This window comes from Colletotrichum costaricense (assembly GCF_030867565.1).
Source record: "Colletotrichum costaricense strain IMI 309622 chromosome Unknown Scaffold_11.1, whole genome shotgun sequence".
In the NCBI taxonomy this organism is placed as follows: domain Eukaryota; kingdom Fungi; phylum Ascomycota; class Sordariomycetes; order Glomerellales; family Glomerellaceae; genus Colletotrichum; species Colletotrichum costaricense.
In genome coordinates, this window is record NW_026848240.1 from 900,284 (window position 1) to 920,154 (window position 19,871).

The 19,871-nt window shown below is 53.5% G+C and overlaps 4 protein-coding genes across 4 annotated transcripts; 2 read left to right on the plus strand and 2 right to left on the minus strand.

Moving 5' to 3' along the window:
• Window positions 1–829: 829 nt before the first annotated feature.
• Window positions 830–4,117, minus strand: CCOS01_10660 (uncharacterized protein; the record flags this gene model as incomplete). Its single annotated transcript, XM_060458814.1, has 5 exons — window positions 830–988; window positions 1,255–1,518; window positions 1,587–1,956; window positions 2,011–3,303; window positions 3,357–4,117. 5 exons carry the CDS (start codon window positions 4,115–4,117, stop codon window positions 830–832), a joined length of 2,847 nt encoding a protein of 948 aa, XP_060310616.1.
• A 926-nt stretch (window positions 4,118–5,043) lies between these two features.
• On the minus strand, window positions 5,044–10,336 carry CCOS01_10661 (ABC transporter; the record flags this gene model as incomplete). Its single annotated transcript, XM_060458815.1, has 13 exons — window positions 5,044–5,269; window positions 5,370–5,744; window positions 5,942–6,563; window positions 6,622–6,737; window positions 6,788–6,859; window positions 6,917–7,436; window positions 7,489–7,651; window positions 7,710–8,488; window positions 8,549–8,782; window positions 8,844–9,129; window positions 9,220–9,449; window positions 9,527–10,064; window positions 10,112–10,336. The coding sequence occupies 13 exons, from the start codon at window positions 10,334–10,336 to the stop codon at window positions 5,044–5,046; spliced, it is 4,386 nt and encodes a 1,461-aa protein (XP_060310617.1).
• Window positions 10,337–14,405: 4,069 nt separating this feature from the next.
• On the plus strand, window positions 14,406–15,485 carry CCOS01_10662 (uncharacterized protein; the record flags this gene model as incomplete). The annotated part of the gene is made up of 3 exons (XM_060458816.1): window positions 14,406–14,565; window positions 14,623–15,230; window positions 15,285–15,485. 3 exons carry the CDS (start codon window positions 14,406–14,408, stop codon window positions 15,483–15,485), a joined length of 969 nt encoding a protein of 322 aa, XP_060310618.1.
• A 1,971-nt stretch (window positions 15,486–17,456) lies between these two features.
• CCOS01_10663 (endonuclease/Exonuclease/phosphatase) lies at window positions 17,457–19,448 on the plus strand (the record flags this gene model as incomplete). Its single annotated transcript, XM_060458817.1, has 4 exons — window positions 17,457–17,740; window positions 17,802–18,178; window positions 18,233–19,050; window positions 19,110–19,448. The coding sequence occupies 4 exons, from the start codon at window positions 17,457–17,459 to the stop codon at window positions 19,446–19,448; spliced, it is 1,818 nt and encodes a 605-aa protein (XP_060310619.1).
• Window positions 19,449–19,871: the final 423 nt, after the last annotated feature.

Here is a 19,871-nt window from a genome sequence, read left to right on the forward strand (position 1 = left end):
GGGATCATGATGCTCAGTCGTTGTCAAGCGACACTCGATGAGTGATCGTGCGCCAAGTATTCGGGTGCTCCGTGCTCCGCGACGACTGCCAGGCCACGATGCCGAAAGACCGGGGAGAGGAGTCCAGAGTTGCCAGCCGGACACCGGCCGGGGGGACACGAGAACCTCGGGAGCATCTTGACAAGGCCCACGCGGCAAACGAAAGTCATAAATGCGATTGGCCAATCAGTTCATCCGGAATACCCGAACAGAGGGGCGTTTCTCGTTTGTGTTAGTCAAGCAAGTCAAGTTTCCGGGGGCTGGCTAGTACGGCACAAGCGACAGGTCTATTTACACGTCTTACTTCGTCCATCAATATGTATCTATCTTGATTGGCTGTGAAAAGAAGGGAGGTGCGGCAAGGGATCAAAACCTACAATAATATAGGCCGAGGCTCGAATCAGGCTGTGGCTATAGACCATGACTTCCGTCGCAAAGCGACGACTCTTATGGAGAGCAATAGTCATTTACAGAATTCCGGCGTCAACAGAATGGTTAAAAGATACGGACTGACTTTTCGGAATGCTTGACTGTACAAATAAACCTGCCATGTGCGTATCAAGCCTGCTATGGTCTACTCGTCGAGACCCTGTTCGTCATCCCGAGTCCCCTTTCTGAATCTACATCTGAGAGAGCATTGGCACTTCTAGGTGAGGTTTCGTATCTGCTCAGTACGTCCTGGCCGTCGCGCGTGCTTACACCGTCTTTGACGTGAGATACCCATGCCCTTGCCTTCGTTTCAATCTTTGTCTCAAGCTGTTGTTGCCTCTGGTCAGCTCTGGCTGTACGCTTACACTGAGGTGGAGATCATAATTCTACTAACCTCAGTAAACTTGAACAGAAGCCACACAACAGAGGTCAGAAGCGAAGTGACTGCGGCGAAAGGGACATAAGTCCACCAAGCAGGCTTTTTGCCGTCCAAGATGTCTACGTTCATCCCAAATAAGGTCTGCATGATGGTCAGCATTCATGGGCAGCAGAGAAGTTTTGAGTCTTACTCCTATGAATGTTAGTGGTAAGAAGATGAACTAGTCAAGGTGTTGATTAGTATGTAGAGCTATACGTTAGGGAGGTGGTGTTACCGTGATCCAGCTCAATCGCTTCATGCTCGTCGACGAGTGCACAGACTGTCGCGCTTCTTTGATAGATACGAGATTGCATTCCTTTGACCTGGTAAGTGGCATGTTCAACACTGGCAACACCGTCTATACCCACCAGCTGAATGAGATCTCTCGAGTTCTCGTCCAACTCACCGAGCTTCTTTCCAACCGCGGCAGCCAGCTGGTCTATCGCCTCTGTGAGTTCCTCGAGATCGCCGGTCTCGTTGTGCTGTAGGCAGTACTTCCTGGCAAAATTCCGAATGCTGGAAGCGACCTTGGAGAGGTTATGACGATGGCTGAGCCACCTTTGTCCATTCTCAAGGAGGTGATCCAGGAGCGCCGGGTCAGATCCCTTGGATTCAATGATTCTCTTGCGAAGCTGCCGTGTTGCAATGCGTCAGTGAACCTCTCGAAAGTCAATGATGCTGGGGTAAAGGAGATACGCACATGGAGATCCACGAGATTCGCATCGCAGTAAGCGAGCCACGTATGTTTGACATGGATAAGAAAGTGCCTCAGAAAGACCGCGCCATTATCCGGAAGCCAAATGTGTGGCATGGTGGTGAGGTGAGCTTTTGTGTGCCATTGATGGGTTTGCTCATCGCGGAAGACATCCCAGCACAGCACTAATTGTTCACAAGGCAGAGCTTCGTCATTATTGGGAGAGTTCCACATGAATGCCTCAATGTAGTAGGTGATGTGACTCCTGTTGTCTTCTTGTGAGATGATCTTGAGATTCAGTTCCTCAATCTGAAGATTGTCTGTCAAACGACGAAGCTGAGGTGAAAATGGGGCGTCGCCGAGAATCTGTTGTTGCCTACAAAAGTGGTAAGCGTTACAGTCAGCGGCCACGGTGAATGGAGACGCTTACAATGAGAATCTCTCGGTCGGCCCCCAATCCTCGAACGAGCGTCTGTCTCCTGGCTTCAGCCGTAGAACTGTGGTCTTGTCATCTCGAAAGATCTCTAGAGTCTGGCTGTCCTGCCACCCGTGCGCCCTGCGGAACTTGGCCGTATTCACGAAATCAGTATACCCTCCTTTTCCAATGAGGAGGTTGATTATGTTGCTATTGCGATTATTGAGTGCTATTGCAAGCGGTGTTTCGCCTCCCATGTTCTGCACGTTGACGTTGGCAGCAGCGGACAAGAGATCTTCAACTATGTTTCCATAGCTCCGGCGTACGGCGTGGTGCAGCGGGGTATCCAGCGAGGCATCGGCGATATTCACATTGTACTTGCCATCGAGCAAGACTTTGATTAGATCCCTCTCTTTGGCCACGACAAGCAGTGAGAGTGTGGCCGTGTCACTTCGGCAAAACAGTCGGACCACCTTATCCTGTCCATAATGCGCGGCCCACCAAAGTGGCGTCCGACCTTGCGTGTCGACAGAGCTCAGCGGTGCAGTTCCCTCGCTGAGGAGCTCTTCAGCAGCAGTTCGTATCCCGAAATAAGCTGCTAGGTGTAGTCCCGTGACGTTCTTAGGGACGCGCTGCGTATACCCGGGTGTCTTTGTTGAGGATTGTTCGATGAGAATGGCCTGGCTTGACATTACGACATTGGCACGGTTGTCTAGAAACCTCATAGCGGCTGCAACGGGCTCCGAACATGTCTGCGTATGGAACCCCCAGTGACAAGCAGCGTAGAGGAAGAATGGATTGTGGCTTAACCGCTCTTCAAAGTCCTCGTCCGACTTGCAGAACCCATCGTCGGAGGATATCCTCGATAGCTGCCTCAGACAATAGCTGACGATGTTGTCATGAATCTTGGGAGACCGGTCGCTTCTCTCGTGCCAAAAGTAGTCTTTGACAGCGCAGTGGAAAAAGGATATTGACTGTCCTCCCTGCTCTCCCTTGATTGTTACAATGCCGTGCAATGCAGACGCGATCTTCTCTGGCGTCGGAGGCACACGCAGGTACTCTGAGACGTCCGCTACCAGAGCATGCTGAAGCTCGAGCATTGTGAGTGCTCGGTGAGAGAAAGTAAGCCAGTCGATGACGTGCGAAGCGAGACCAGACTGAAAATGATCTGAACGCGCTTCAATTAGTTCGCCGAAGACGTGGTTCAGATGCCGACGTTCTTGAGTCCAATGTCTCAAGAATCTTTGGAACTCGAACTTCGTGTGCATCGGCGAAAGTTCCTCGACGATACGACTCGCGACATGAAATCTGGAATGACTTAGCGACGCATTAATTTTCACGACTGGTGAACTGTGACTTACATCCCCTCAGTTGCTCTCAAAATAATTTCGTAAAACTCGATGTGCTCTGGGATCGAGTACGACGCTGGTGGCTTCACGTGGGAAGTGATATACTCCTTCAGGTCCGTTGTGTCCGAAGCTGGCATTGATAGGGTCGCAATTGAACCGTCTTCGTTTGTCAGAGACACGTCAAACGTTGAAGTGGCGAAAATCTTGATGTCGATCTGAGCACGAAGGCGACTGAAGAAGGACAGAAGGCTGCGAGACACTTCAATGTCAAGTCTATCGAGTCCATCCCAGACGAGTGAGATTCTTGCCCTCTTGGTGTCATTTTTGGTGCTCCGGTGACACAGCAACGATTCAAGAGCCGTTTGACCATTGTTGTTCCCGACGTTGTCGTCTTTCCTCGGCCCCGAGAGCTTCGACAACAATTCCACATCTGTGCCGTAATCGATACGCTCGAGTAATTGTTGGATCAGACATCCCGTGAGGAAATCCATTTGCTGAGAATCGTTCTCGCAAATTAAGAAGAGTACTAGACTATCTGATTTCTTCAACTCGTCGATTACCGCGGCAGCTAGAATCGACTTGCCCACCCCAGGCGGACCAATACAGAAGAGCGTGTTATTGTTCTCATTCTCCCACTGACGGTATATTTCGCTGTTAAAAACCCAGCTACATGTTTGGGGATGACGAAGTGCTAGGTTCTTTCTATGGATTTCTTTCATGTGCTTGGCAGGAGGCAACGTCTTTTGGAAGGCATCCCATGATTGAAGCTCCATCTAAGCTGTGGCAGGTAGTTTGTCGGAGATCACTCGGCTCAAGAGGCAACAAGTATGGTGTAAGTTGCAGGTGGGTTTGAGGGTGAAAAAAAGGGTGGAATTGAGGATGAAAAGCCGGGGGCGGAGACAAGAGTGAAGATGAGGGAGAGGAGAACGAAGATGAGGGTGAATATGAGTATGAGAGTCTTGATGAAAGTGACAATGAAAGTGATGGGAGTGAGCGCCTGACCAGAATCATCAAAATTACTTGCTTCAAACGAGGCGGCAGTGAGGCAAGGCGGTTCTGCATATTCAGCCTGCGCCTGGTCATGAGCCGTAACAAAAGTGCAACTTCAGCTTGGAGACGGATGCTGCGCCTGAGGGAAGATGGCACGGAAAGTTCTATTGGGTAATGACAACCAACTTCAATCTAAACCAAAAAGCCTATGGGGAACTATACAGTCACTTACCACCAATGAGGTGACAGCAGGGCAAGTGCCGATTACTGCTGACCCTACTGTTGATGCAGCCAGAATAGGGTGTGGTTGGCGGTATGATCCTACAGCCTTACTCTTTTCTACGGCTTGATGTTAACTCGTGCGGTCGGTCTTATAAATGCCAGGTGAGGCAGTCTGGTTGCTCGGAAATATGATAAGTGAGATGACTGACTAAAGCATGTCTGTTTTTGTTCATCACTTGCGTAACTCTCTTCGCTGATATGATGCATCAAAAGCCATTGACGTTAATTCCATGGTCATCAGCAGCAGCTCCAGCGCACCGCTTGAGAAAGAATGGCACATACTCCGCACTCCATAATCGCTGCCTTCTGAGAAGAATGTTCCATGTAAAATTCTAATGGAAAGAGGGGTATCTTGATACGTTACAAATACAATGCCGAGTTGGGATATACGCTCATCTAACATTTCCTCAATTCCCTCCTACCGGCCCTAGTGTGCCACACCCGATGACCGCTCATACAACGCCTTGAACGACGACTCGCTCTTCAGGAGTCTACGAGGCTCCCCATACTCGACAACTACCCCTGAATCGACAACCGCAACTCGGTCAAAGTCCCGTATCGACTCAAGCTTATGTGCGATAGCGATGATGGTCCAATCTCTGAACCACGAACGCAGCACCTCGTCGATGATCTTACTAGACTCATCGTCCAGACTATTCGCACAAAAGGTTAATCTCTTTCGTCCACTCTCGGTAGGATAAGTGCCAACTTGAACACCTCTGCGAAAAGGGAATAGAAAAGATGGAAACTCACCTGCTCGTAATCTCATCCAAAACAAGCACCCTCCCCTTCCTCAACATAGCCCTAGCAAAAACCAACAACTGCGCCTCACCCTGCGAGAAGAACTTATCGTCAATCACGGCATCCAGACCACCGCGCTCCTCGACTTTCTCCCAAAGCTGCACCCTTTTCAAGACCGCCGTGATATCCTCGTCCGACGCTGTCTGGCCCGGGTCGATATTCAACCGCACGGTGCCGTCGAAGATATAGGACTCCTGTGGGACTGCGACGATCTTGGAACGGACGTATTCGTGGGGCAGCGTGGCGATGTCGACGTCGTCGATGGTGATTGTGCCCGAGTCTAGGTCCATCATGCGGAGGAGGCAGAGGATGAGGGAGCTTTTGCCGCTGGAGGGAGTGTTAGATGTCTTTGTGCTGGTAAGGTTGGGGTTAGGGGATTACTTGCCTGCCTGTTCGGCCGCAGATTGCAACCTTTTGACCTGGTTTGATTGAGATGTTTACATCTTTAAGTACGGTACCAGATGATCTGTTACAACGTCAGCTTCACACTCTTAAGTTCCGGTTCAACGATTCTCTAAACTTACGGATAGGACGCCGTCACTCTCCGAAGCTCAACGGCTCCTCGACTCGGCCACTCTCCCTCTGGCTCCGCACGCTGCACGCGAGAGTCGTCCTCAGACGCCGTAGTCAAAGAAAAGTTCCTCACCCTCGCAACCGCGCCAAGCGAAACCTCTAACATGACCCACGACGTGATAATCGCCTTGACGCACCCACTAAACGCCAACACATTCGTCAACGCAACACCAATGAACCCGGGCCCAATTTGTTCGCGCAGCGTCGTGACCAATACAATGAGGACAACGGCGATGACGGCAATCACCATGTCAACCGAAAACGTTAGCCAGCTTTGTAGGCATGCAAGGAGGTACTTGGGCCGCTGTGAGTCGTCGAGCCGGCGGAGGTTGACCTTTTCGAAATTGTCTTCCCAGCGGAAGGCTCTGATTGTCGCTAGGCCTTCGAGGGTTTCGATGAGTTGGGAGTAGAGGGGTGCTTTGTGCTCGATGTCGAGGAGGCGCATTTGTCGCGAGGTGCGGAGGTAGAAGTGCTGGATGGCGTAGAAGGTTGGGATGAGGAAGGGGAGGATGGCGGCCATGTAGCGTGAGGAGACGGACATTACTACGAAACGGGCTACGCCGAATGCAACGCCTAGGATTGGAAGGTTAGTTGGGCTTCGGTTTCGTTAGAGATGGAGAGTCTTGCGTACCTACGGCCAAGCCCAGTGCTGCGGCTGGCAGCTCCATGTCGATGAGCTGGAGATCTTGACTGAATCTGTTGACTGTGATGCCGCTGTCCACGGAACTGTGAAATGTCATGGGCGCACTATCTCTGTTAGTATGGAGAGCAAGAGAAAAGTCGGTTGTGTACCTTACCGAGATGTGGTGTCCAGTAGAACGCCGTGGAAATAGACTCCCGACTTGTTGATGATGACAATGAAAAGTTGCCTAGAATGTTTCGTTACCAACGGCTCTGGTTAATACTGTGATGATGCAAGTACTTACCACATCCCAAAGAGCACCGAAGCCACAGACCCGACTCCCAGAGCCGCGTAGACACCAAGCCACTTGCCCAGATCTTGGTTCGGTTTCTGCTCGTTGGACTCCGCCCACCACTTGAGCCAGATATCTGACGATGAATTTGTTAGTCTGATGATTTCCACGTCAATAGACCCTTGGGGGAGAGTACCGGGAAACGAGTCGCAAAAGGCAAAGACAATCATGGCGCCGGCAAAAGTCGACAGGCTAAACCACCCAGCTGCCCTGGCATAGAAGCTATACATCCCCCAGTCGCCGAGTTGACGAGCGGAATCTGCTTGGTCTTCGAGTAGGCCGAGGACCGTGGCTGGTGGTTTATCGTTTGTTATTGTCATAGGTGGCACCTTTCCGCTCTCGCTATCGCTCGTGCCGGCGCGTTTGCTTGAGGAAGATGGTTGTCGGTCGACTTTCGTGACCGCCTCGTTGTCTATGATTCGACCCTCATCGTTAAGAAGTACGACGTCGTCGGCAAACGGGACACGGCGAGCTGTCAGAGGGTCGTCAGCACTAAGCCATGTAAGGAGTAAAAGAGGTCGTACAATCAGATGATGCTAGAATGACAGTCGTATCCGTGTGGCGGAGCAAACCATTATTGCCGAAGAGATTACTGAATACGATGTCTTCGGTGCTAGAGTCTAGGCCGCTGAAAACGTCGTCAAGTACCAACAACTCTTGTCTTGCGTACAAAGCGCGGGCAATGGCCTGCCATAGTGTTAGCTTCACTCGTCTCCCCAACTCCGAAACAAGCTCAATGACAGACCAGACGATGCTTCTGACCACCGCTCATAGAAATTCCCTTCGTGCCCGCCACGGTACTGTCTCCATTCGGCCAGCTAGCGATATCTTGCTCCAAAGCACACGCCTTGATGACGATGTAGTACCAGGCCGGATCGAACGCGGCGTGACCGGTGATGATGTTCCGCACACTGTCGTTCGGTATCCACGCGGTTTGGCCGCAGTACGTGACGCCAGAGAAGTTGGTGGAAATGGTGCCCTTGAAGGACGATAACTCGCCGAGTAAGCACTTTAGAAGCGTCGACTTGCCACAGCCAACGGGGCCGAGCACCAAGGTGAAAGCTCGTCGCCGGACGTTCCAGTTGTCGATGTCGATAACAGGCTTGGAGTCGTCTGACCAAGAGAATGTTCCCTTTACAGAGGCGATGACACTGAGGGGCAGATCAGCGACTGGCAACTCACTTTCATGCATATCGGACATCTCGACGTCTGGGCCTAGACCAGCAGCTTTTGGGGGCTCTGTCACGGATTTCCCTGTCCTAGCGATTTTGCTACCCTCACTGGCGAGTCTGGGGTCAACTCTTTCCTTGCCATTCAAAAAGTCTTGGATTCTCTGGAAAGAAGCCATGGCAGAAGCCAGGAGCGGAAGTCCCATGACGATGCCGACTAATGGCTGGTTCACCAGTATCAATAAAGAGTACGCGGTGAACGCCTTTTGGATCGTCAAAGTATCGCCGGTTCGAGCCGCCGTTGCAACGAATGTGCTGAAGGTGAGTATTGGAGACCAGATCGGCGTGCAAATCACTTGAAAGGAACAGTCTCAGCGTACATATCACGGAGAGGCAACGCAGGAAAAAAGCTTACAAAACATCATGGAGATGCCCAACAGTACCCTGAATCTCTTGGAAACCTCGAGCTCTGTGGTTCGAAGCTTTTGAATCACTGAAAAGGCAACATCATTGAGGCCAGAGATCTTGAGCCATTTGATGTTCCCCAGCGTCTTGGAGGTCGTTGAGACGCGATCTTGCGAGGCTTTGATCCATTCCGCGGATGCTTTGCCGGTAGGAACAGCGAGAAAAGCTGTGGCAAGTAGGACAACTGCCGATACGCATCAGATTCTGAGGTTCTCTCAGCCAGCGAAGCTGATATGGCATCCTACCGAAAACGAGGGCAACGGGCATGGCACAGGCAGCCCCAAGCTGCCTGTAAATCAGGTAAATCCCGATACCAATCTCGAGAAGTCCACTCCAGACCTCGTGAAGCTGCATGATGCCCTGGCTGATGGTCTCGCTATCGGTTCCAACTAAAGTCAGAGCCGCGGAAGGGCTGACGTTGGGCGACGTCAAATCCAGCCTCAACGCTTTCCGATAGACAAGTGCCGTCGTGCTGCCCCTCGTCATGGAGGCCGCACGTTGATTGCGCCAGTCATACTGGCCCGTCGAGACCTACAACATGATATCTCAGCGCTCCGCACTTTGAGTAGTTCTAGAACGCCCTCTTGACCGAGAGCGAAGATGACGAAACGCAGAACCCACAGCAATACCGGTGTAAACGATCACGTACGCCCCTATCAAACCAAAACCGTGATTATTGTAGGGCTGCTGTTGCGGCTGACTGGCAAGGCGAATAGCCTCGTCAATCAGAAACGGCTGGGCGTAGTTGAAGGCGATCTGGAAGAGTTTCGGGACGATGGCCGCGGCAAGAGGGCCGGCAAAGGCGCGGAGCCAGGTGCTGAACAAAGCGCCAGGGACCGTCTTGTCGGGGACTTTTTTTGTGTAGAAATCAGATAGATTAGTCCGCGGAACATTTCGTGTTTTAGTTTGGGGGCCGAAAATAGATTACCTTGGTCCCACGCGCCGGCGAGTTTTCTGTAGAGCGGCTCTGAGGCTAGCTTTGGGTCCAGTGGATAGAGGTCATCTAGTTGAAGGATGTTTCTGTATCCGTTGATAAAGAGTGACGTCAACCAGAAGAAGACTGATCTGTTGAAAGTGCCGCTGGTGACCTCCTTGGAGTATCCTTTGTGTTCTGGAACTAGGATCCTGCGCTTCTCTGTTGATTCTAGAAGGATCATGACAGCTCTGACAGCCAGAGTACAGGTGAAGATGGCGGGTATGGTCTGATGGGGCCCCAGCATCCACAAAGTTCGGGCACGAGCAGTGTCAAACAGAATTGACAGAAACAAGTAAACTGACAGGACGAATGACGGCCTTACGGACCGTTGATGGGCGAGCCATGATAACAGACCCAATCCTATCGAGGCAATTAGACTAATGATGGCGGTGGGAATGGTCGCGCGCGTATGGGTGATAGTTGTCGATGGTGTAGTGATCCAGAGGATCAGGAGAACGAAGTTTAGGGCAGCCAGAGAAATGGATGCAGACTTTCGAGATCAGCCATTGTGGTAGGAAGCAGTTTGCCAGGACTAACAGCTTTGAGCCAGCGCAGGGTGCTGGGCACAACTTTGACATCGGATCTTGCCAGGCGTAAGGCACATGTGGGGAGCAACAGCAGGAGGAGAGATTGCAGGGGAACAGCTAGTATGGCCTCCTCGAAGAAAAGTGTAAAGTCGAATCCGCCCCGGCACAATTCTCCGGCCCACGGACCGAGAGAGTTGTCAAGGCCGGGAGAACAAGCCGGCTGCGGGACCCACATGGTGCTAGCGGGCACCGGGACTCTCGTGTCGCTGATGGTGTTTCAAGACCAAGGGAGTGAGGCAATTTAATCAAAGTGGGATTTCAAACAAAACATGAGCCGAATGTAACGCTTTGTGACTTCGTTTACTAGCAATAGCGTCAAAACGAGGTGCCAAACTGAAGAGAACAATTCCAAAACAGAGTTGCAGTACGCCCAAACTTATTGCACGTCGAGACGAAAGGAAATGAATGGAAATAGTATGAGATTGACTGGGAAAAGGACAGAACAGAATGGAAGCGACGGGCCTGCAGTCACCGCACCACACGCCGCAATCCTCCGTAAACTCCCAGACTCGAGGTAAGACGGTAAGAGCCTTAGGCAGAGGGGGCCAAGTTTGGTGGTGTTGACGTGGAGTTGCCAATCAAATCAAGGTGTGCCTGTCTCGGGGTGCGGCATAGCGGCAGCTAGACACAGCCACCCCGTGAATTGCCCAAAGCGGAACCGGTCTCATCTTGGACTGATGGACCAGATGACAGTCGACGTCAACCACGATGGGGGATTGTATGTCCGATGTAAGAAAGGGACGAAAACCGATCGGCTCGAAGCAGCATCGCCGAGCAGTTAGGCAGGATTTTGGTGCTAGTCAAGGAAGTTGCATCGGACGACTCGGGCCCCGTGCATCGACACAATACGGCGTATTGGTCTGGCCAGGTACTCCGTAGCCTGTAGGTCAGGTGTGAGCGTCTGGGATGAATGAATGCATCAGCACTGACAGAAAAAGACAGGAAACCTGGAGTCGGGGGCCGATGGACGCATCCAGTCTGACCGTGGAACCGTCCAAGTTAGAGGTTCATGTTGATGAGATGACTTTCTCCAGACTTGAGATGATTGATGTATGTGGCGGGTGTCATGTAAGACGAGGCGTGTAGAAGATTGAAAAACTGTCTACTGTGCCATTGGAGCCTTGGGCAGCCTCAGTGGAAGACGGCTGTAGGTAATTGACTCATCCGGGAGCGATAACGACATCTGACCACCACCATCACGTCGTCTGAAGTTGGTTGTGTTCATCTTTGCTAAATACAGAACTGTACGATTCGAAGCAAAACAGGCGTGTGCAGAGGATAGAGTCATTTGAAATCCCAAGTTTGGGACAGCAAGGAACCTTATGGTACCAGCCATGCGGTGTCCCACGTGTTGAAGAGCCGCAGTGGAAGGGAAGACCCAACCACATCTGAAATGGGGATTCGTCACCTCCCACGTGATTTGGACTGTGCTTCAGCCTCTGTTGATGCACAAGGAAGGCACGTCTACGAAGTACCTTACCTACATTACTACTGTGTAAAGATAAGGCAGGTATGAAGGTAACCTGATGATGGAAGGAAGCAAGAGACAGAAGAGGGGAGAGAAAGAGCAAGTGCGAGGAGGGCAGCCACGTGATTGTGATGGGTCTTGCCAAGACGGGAGTCCAATGGGGCCTTCCTTCTGCTCGGGTCGAGTCTGTGTCGACCACATCGCATGACAGGGCAGTCACGACGGGACTCACAGCCTGCTGCTGCCATGTCGGGAACTTGGGGCGAATACTTGCTGGGAACCTGGAGGGCTGGAAGACAACCCGGGACCCAATGGAAAAGACGGGTCATGGTAGAGAAATTGGGAAGGAGGGACCCCCCTTCAGTCAAAGTGATGCGAACCGTCCGTCTCCTCTTGAATTCTCGTGGGGAAAGCAATGCACCGGCATCATTGACCAAGCTCCTCTCTCCTGTGTCTGATTTTCCTCGCTCGCCGATCACTGCTCTGCTCTCCCGCCTCCTTTCTCCATGATTTCCCAAACAGGATCGCAGCACATCCGTTCATCCCCTGATTCCCCTCGCCAAAATGCTTGGCCTCTACTGTAATTCTGGAATACTGGAGCCGCCCCGGCGATCTCCAGACTCCAGAAGTTGCCTGAGGTCTGATTCTGACTCTGACTCTGACTCTGACCAAAGCCAAGACTCCAAGATTAGGTCCAAGACTACTAACTACAAGCCAGGCCTGGAAAAACTAAAAGAAACCAAGAGATTTCTGATACTCGCAACCAAGGCCGGAAGCATCGCCAACACCGAGCGTCTCTCTTGGTATTTCTTAATTCTGGCCTGTTATTCCCACCTCAACAAGAACGCCATGCTGTTGTGGTCTTGGCCAGTGTTGCGCGACGATCATCGCCCGACTTTGTCAATCTCTTCGAGACAGAAGTCCTTGGCAATTCGATGCACCAGTTGAAACACCGTCCCTTCTCTCGACTTCGATCCCTCAACCCTCGAGCCATGTCGACCAGGGTGCGGAGACTCCCAACGTTGCCTTGTGTTCTAGCCCTCGGCATTTATTGTGTGAACTGTGAAGGGATGGGAACGGACGGCATGGAATGGGACGGAATGGCGCAGCAACCGCAACCCGCGGCACCGCTTCCAAACAAGCATCTCTCCAGTCGAGATCCCCCAATTTCTAAAGGCCTAAGCAGACACTGCAAATCAGACAGCCTTCAGGAACAGTAGTGCGGCGAATGACGGAAGAAGGAGAGCGATGTAACGGTATCGACCAGGGCCAAGCTTCAACCCTTCAACGCTTGATTGCGGCTCACAAATCAAGCTCGTGGGGACTCGGAGCGTGTCTTGGTTGCTATACGCTACTTCGTACTGGCAGTGTACTATTACGGCCATCGTAACCGGTGCCCTAGCAGAGATCCAACAAGTCTTTGCAAATCCTGCCATTCAGGCCACTTTTTGCTTCTGCAACGCCTAGGGGGCCGGTTCTGATTCACGAGAGACTCCCCTGCTTGTCAAGAAACGACCCAGGGTGCATCGTTGCACTTCTGAAATTTAGACTTCATCGCTTCGCGCATGCTCATCCTTCAAACGCCATCCTGGCACCTCGCTCTTCAAATGGGCGGCATCCCACTCGTCACCAGCGTCTTGGGATGGAGACAGTCGCGCGCAGAGGGGAAGGAAGACTCTTGTTGGGAAGCGAGAGGCGTTCGCGATTTTGGCCAAGCGCCCTTTTGGGCGGTGTTTCATCCCAGGTTTGACAACCTGTCCTCCGATCAAACCCTTCAACCCCCATGGCTGTTCCACTAACCGCAAGGTACGCGACCTTGGGAATGCCACCACCGCACAAGCATTAACAACACATGCCAACCAGGGCAGGACGGACACTAGTTCCCACGTTCTGTGTGTGCAGAGTACGGGATGATGGCTGGATGCAGCCTATTACCAGGTCTAGCTACCGTCAAGCAGCCACCACCGTTGGGGACCCGTTCCACCTCCGCAAGCCTCAGTTCTGGAGAGGTACATACAAGAATCCGCCGCGGCGGGGCCGTTCTGAATCACCAACCGTCTGATCAACAGTCGCCCTCCATGGCCACCACTGGCACCCTCAACCGCAAACGCATGGTAGCGAGGCCCATCATCAATCGGCTACAGACACCTTTTCTGCTCTCTTTTTATTTTGGTACCTCGTCTCCGCTTTCCCCGGCTCACGGCTGCTCCGGGGTTTGGCGCGACATGGCACCGTCGTGATGCTTGGCACACACCTCTTCCCATTCGCCATAACGTCTCTTTCTCAAACTGAGGACCCGACTCCCCTGCTCCACCAAACTGCACTGCCCTCGCGATGGATCACAGTCTGTGACATGGCTGACATGGTGACATTGGGCAAAGATAGCGTTCACCTCATTTGTTTGACAAGACGTCTCAATTCCTTGGCACTGTGACCTCATGGGTGCAATCTGTGCCTGCTCTACCTGCGGCATGATATTCCGAGGGATCTGGATCCGAGTGAGATTCCCAGGAAGCTTATACTCTATATCAACCCAGCCCGATCTGGCCTTGATTTCGGTTTCTCTTCTCTCGACACTTTCAAGTCTTCAACACAACAACATTTCTGGTTCAGTTCCTTCTCTTTGGCTGGTCCAGTCTTTCCTTGAGTGCCTTTCTCATTTCTTCCATTCTCACATTCCATTCTCTCCAGGTTCTGTGAACCCTTTTCAGTTGTAAATTATACCATCAACTTTTTCTCCATCTCTTTGACTAGAGACATTCAGCACTCCTTCAAAATGAAGAGCTCTATCCTCCTTTCCATTGCGGCCATCGCCGCCCAGGTCATCGCCCTCCCTACCCAGGAGGACCGATCCGTGGCTCTGCCCGTCCGAGACCTGAACTTCCCGGCTCAGGTTGATGTGAGACCTGTTCTGCGCCGCGCCAAGGGCGAGCAAGGTATGTCAAAGAAACTCACACATCAGCGTCCGGAACTCATCTAACTTTCAACGCCAGCCGGTGACAACGCCGACGTCCAGCAGGAGGGCGAGAACGCAGGCGAGAACGGAGTCGCCACTAAGAAGGCCGCCAAGGACGCCGCTGCTGCCGGAGGAGCCGGTGCCGCTGCCGGTGGTGCCACGGCCGGAGGAGCCACAGCCGGCGGTGCCGCCAACAACGGAACTGCCAACGCCGGAGGCAAGAAGAAGGGCAAGAAGGGCAAGAAGAACGCACAGGCCAAGGCCGCGGGCAAGAAGAACAACGCTGCCGCCGGTGCTGCCGGAGCCAAGAAGAACAAGGCCAAGAAGAACAACGGTGGCGCTGCCAATAACGGAACTGCCAACGCCGCCGACGGCGCTGCGGCTGGCGGAAAGAAGGCCAAGGCTGCAAAGGGTAACGCCGCTGCCAAGAAGAACAACGGAGCCGACAACGCAGCTGGCGGCGCGGCTGCTGGTGGTGCCGCCGGTGGTGCCGCTGGAGGTGCTGCGAACAACGGAACCGCGAACGCTGGTGGCAAGAAGAAGAACGGCAAGAACGGCAAGAAGAACAACGCTGCTGGAGGCGCCGCTGCGAAGAACAACCAGGCTGCCGACGGCAACAACATCCTCTCTTCCATCCTCGAGAGCGTAAGTAGCCCCAGAGACGCATGCCATTGAACATTAGCTGACATTCACTTGCAGATTGGTGGAGGCGCTGCAGGCGGAAACGCTGCCAACGGTGGTGCCAACAAGGCCCAGGCTGACCCTCTCGCCCTTCTCAGCGGTCTTCTCGGACGTGACGAGGAGTCAGCCGACCTGGAACAGCGCGAAGAGCATGACCTGGCTGAGCGTGACGACCACGAGCTTGTCCAGCGCGACGAGGAGGAAGCCGATCTGGAGTAAGCGGGAGTGGACGCTCGAGTGTTGAGCGGCTCCAGATGCCGGGGCCCCAGGGCAACAAGCCGAGTCGGAGCCTGGGACGGTCCCGGGCGGTCCCAGCGATCACCGGAGCGGTCTTTGACGGGCTCGACCGGTGGCAAGTCTGAAGCAAAGGCAGCTACGCTGGTAGAGCTGTTTCCGAGTGTGTATGTCTCGAGGTCGGAAAAGAAATGAATTTTTTGTTGGTGCATACATTTTGCTAGCCTGATCTCGCTTGAGATATCAGTAGGCAGCTGTTCCTGTCGTCGCCAAGGGTTTTCTGAGGCATATACGGGAGACTTCACTCAATGGCCAAGAGGTCCTTGGGAATTGTACAACTCTTTGTAATGTTCTGGGACAGTTTTCATTTGTAGGAAATTGAGTGAAGGTGTGCACCGCAGTTTTTAGGCCAGATTCCCATCTTTGAAAAAGATCAGTTGTGATACCATGATAGTGAGAATTCGACCAAAGATTCTTCAAATGAGTATTATGAGAGTGTGATGCATCATAGACTGTCGACTGCATGTTCATGAGTGCGAGTTCATGATGCTACGCAAAGAGTGTGAGGACAGGTACTCAGCCGTGAGGGAGGGAGCTGAAGGGGCCCAGCGGAGTCGAGTCAAGCTTAGAATCTTGGTAGCGGTAATAGACAGGGGCATATCCAGGGACGACCGGGGTTGGAGCTCCGGGGCCGGCGGTCGGTCATCGACACGTGAGGCAGATGATTGGCAGGCGATAAGACGCAGATTAGCGGCCCCTCAACGACTCCCTGTCCATCTTTTTAGAGTAGGTAATTGACTTTTGCTCCCTACTCTTAGCCTCCTCCTCCACCTTGCCAGCAACGGCTCTCGACCAACAACAGCAAGACACCACGCGTCCACCCAGGTCTTGGCCTCGAGAGCAGACTTGTCCTAGGAGGGGAGTTGGTCCGGCTTGTCTTGCGGTTTGTTCGGCTCTTCGGATCACCTTAGTTTGCTACTCCTATCATGGTTGTAGTGTTGGAAATGACACGCTGATTGTGTATCCAGTCTCTCTTATTGCCTATCTCTGCACTCCGTATAGATATACCGTATAGATATGACCCAGGGTCAGAAGCAAAGTTGCTTTCCAACGTTCCGCCGCTCGCCTTTCCCCCACACACCCGTCTCTCAATTCAACCTTTTTCGATATGCTCAGGCCGGGTTGTTCCCCACTGAACTAGACACCAGCTAGGCCACTCTCCCGCCCTCGCAGGAAGCCTTCACCTTCCCGATTGAGCCATGGCCAACCAATACAGCGCCGCGACGGGGGGGTTGAAGTCAATCAAGGCTAATGCGGGGCTCATCTAATGTCTCTGCCGGTGCCGTTAGCCCAGGTTTCTCATGACAACCTGACAAGAACGTGCCAGGCACGCATCGCTCTAAGAGGTCAATTGATACGACAGGACCCCTGCTCTCCGCTCTCCGCTCGACGGGAAAGATCATTGTCTTGCCGTTTCCCTCCAGTGAGGAAGGCTAACGGGCCTCACAGGCTACAAGTCAAGAGATATCGAGTGCGTAATATCGGAGCTGGCCGCGCCCTCCTCTCTCTCGTTGTCCAATCTTATCGCGTACATGGACTCTTGGAGCGCATCCGACGCGGGTTGCTCACATGCAAAGCAGGCAGCTCCCGCGATGCAAGGGCGGAATGGATCGCTGGATCCCGGGGGACCCAGCGAAGCGATATGGTGCAGCTTTCTTGGCACTTTGCAACTCTCTCGGCTCGATACGACCCTGACCAGGGGAAACGGGACCGCAATCATGGGCTGAAGAGGTTCAGCTCCATCCTACATATAGTGGCGACTTGCCCCGCGAGGGGAGTAAACATGGACGATCCCTCTCTTGCTCTTGTGTGCTCAGGACGTTGCGATTCCAGAGAGAAGAGTGAATAGCTTCCGTAGTCGTTTGTTCTCGTTTTGACGCGGTGTACACTGTCAAGATGAAGGTCACCTCCCTCTTCCTCTTCGCCGCCGGCGCCGCCTCGGCCTTGACCATTGCCGAGATCAACGGCAACAAGTTCCTCTCTCCGTACAAGGACCAGTCCGTGACCAACGTCACCGGTCTTGTTCTCACAAAGGGACCCGCCGGAATCTGGATCCGCTCGACGACACCCGACGATGACGCTGCCACCTCCGAGGCGCTCTACGTCTACGGCAGCACCGTCGGCGCGAACTTGACCGTGGGCGACCTCATCACTCTGGATGGAAAGATCCAGGAGTACAGGTACGATACAGTATTGGGCTCTCAATGACACGTAGAGTTCCTCTAACAAAACAAAAAACAGGTCCGCCACGAACTACATCTACCTCACAGAGCTCAGCTCCCCCAAGAACGTCATTGTCGTTTCAAAGGGTAACGCGGTCACCCCGCTCGTCATCGGCGTCGACACCCTGCCCCCGCCGACGGAGCAGTACAGCGGTCTTGACGGCGGCGACGTCTACGCTGTCCCCAACGCCGTCGCCAACATCTCCACCGAGAACCCCGTCCTCAACCCGGCCCTCTACGGCCTCGACTTCTGGGAGTCGCTGAGCGGCGAGCTCGTCACAATCAAGAGCCCCGTTGGCATCTCTCGCCCCAACCAGTACGGCGACACCTGGGTCATTGGCGACTGGCCCGTCACCGGCCGCAATGCGCACGGCGGTCTCACCATGTCTGACAAGGGTATACATCGTCTGTCTTCTCCGAATCATACAAGTCACTAACACGGCAAACAAGACTCCAACCCCGAGGCCATCATCATCGGATCCCCCCTCGACGGCACAAAGAACCCCGAGTCCAAGATGGGCGACGAGCTCACCGAGATCACCGGCATCGTCACAAACGCTTTCGGCTTCTACCGCATCCTCCCCCTGACCGGCATCACAATCGCAAAGAACGCCACCAACAACGCGCCCGCCACCACCCTCGTCAGCCGCGGCGACTGCAGGGGCATCACAGTCGGCGACTACAACGTCGAGAACCTCTCCCCGACCGTCGCCCACCTCCCCTCCGTCGCCGCCCACATCGTAGACTACCTCAAGACCCCCGACCTCGTCTTCGTCCAAGAGATCCAAGATGACAATGGCGCCACCAACAACGGTGTGGTCTCCTCCAACCTAACCCTCTCCACCTTGACGGCCGCCATCGAGACCAAGTCCGGTGTCGCGTACGACTGGGTCGTCATCGACCCCGTCGACGGCAAGGACGGCGGCCAGCCGGGCGGCAACATCCGCGTCGCGTACCTCTACAAGCCCGACGTCGTCGAGCTCTACAAGCCGAACCCGGGCGGCGCGCTCGATGCCAATGAGGTCCTCGAGGGCCCCGCGCTCAAGTACAACCCGGGCCGCATCGACCCCACCAACACGGCATGGGACGCCAGCCGCAAGCCCCTCGTCGCGCAGTGGCGCGCCGTTAACGGGCCCGTGAACAAGACCTTCTTCACCGTCAACGTGCACTTTGCGTCCAAGGGCGGTTCCTCGTCCCTGCACGGCGACCCCCGTCCTCCCGTCAACGGCGTCGTGAACCCGCGTATCGAGCAGGCCAAGATCACCGGCGTACGTTCCCCTCGTCACTCCAAACTTCCAAAGACGCCTAAGCTAACTTGATACTACAGTCTTTCATCGCCGAGATCCTCGCCCTCGACGCAAACGCCCGCATCATCACCGCCGGCGACTTTAACGAGTTCGCCTTCGTCGAGCCCCTCAAAGTCTTCGCGTCCACCTCGGGCCTCATCGACCTCGACGAGGCCGTCGGCGTCCCCGTCGAGGAGCGCTACACCTACGTCTACGACATGAACGCGCAGGAGCTGGATCACATGTTTGTCAGCCCCGCGCTGGCGAACAAGAACGGCACCGCGTACGAGCACATCCACGTGAACTCGTGGGAGCTGTACGATGATCTTGTTAGCGATCATGATCCTTCTGTTGCGCTGTTTAATGTTTGTGGATGCTAAGTGTAGGCCTGTGTGGGGAGGGGTATATGTTCTTGTATATATGATTGTGGTGCTGAATTGAGATGTATATGAGATATGAGAGTAATACATAATGCCAACTCCAAATGACTCGACCTTGACCAGAAACCCCTTCGTATTCTCATATGTTGACTTGACGTGTCCCAAAGTATACCTAAGGTCAGAAATAGGAAAAACATGCTGCCAACTTCAAAATTCTCACTCCTCCCCCACTCGAAAGTTCGCCCCAGTCTTGTCTTCCGACCATTTCATTCAGAAAGCGAATAACCTCGGTTGTCGAAGAAACACCGTGTCTCAGAGAATCAGAATTCGTCGACAGATTCACCAACTCCCGCGGAACCTTTCCAGTCTCTGCCAGTGCATGGCACTATTCGTCTCTGATACGGCGGCAAGGTATCCTCGAGA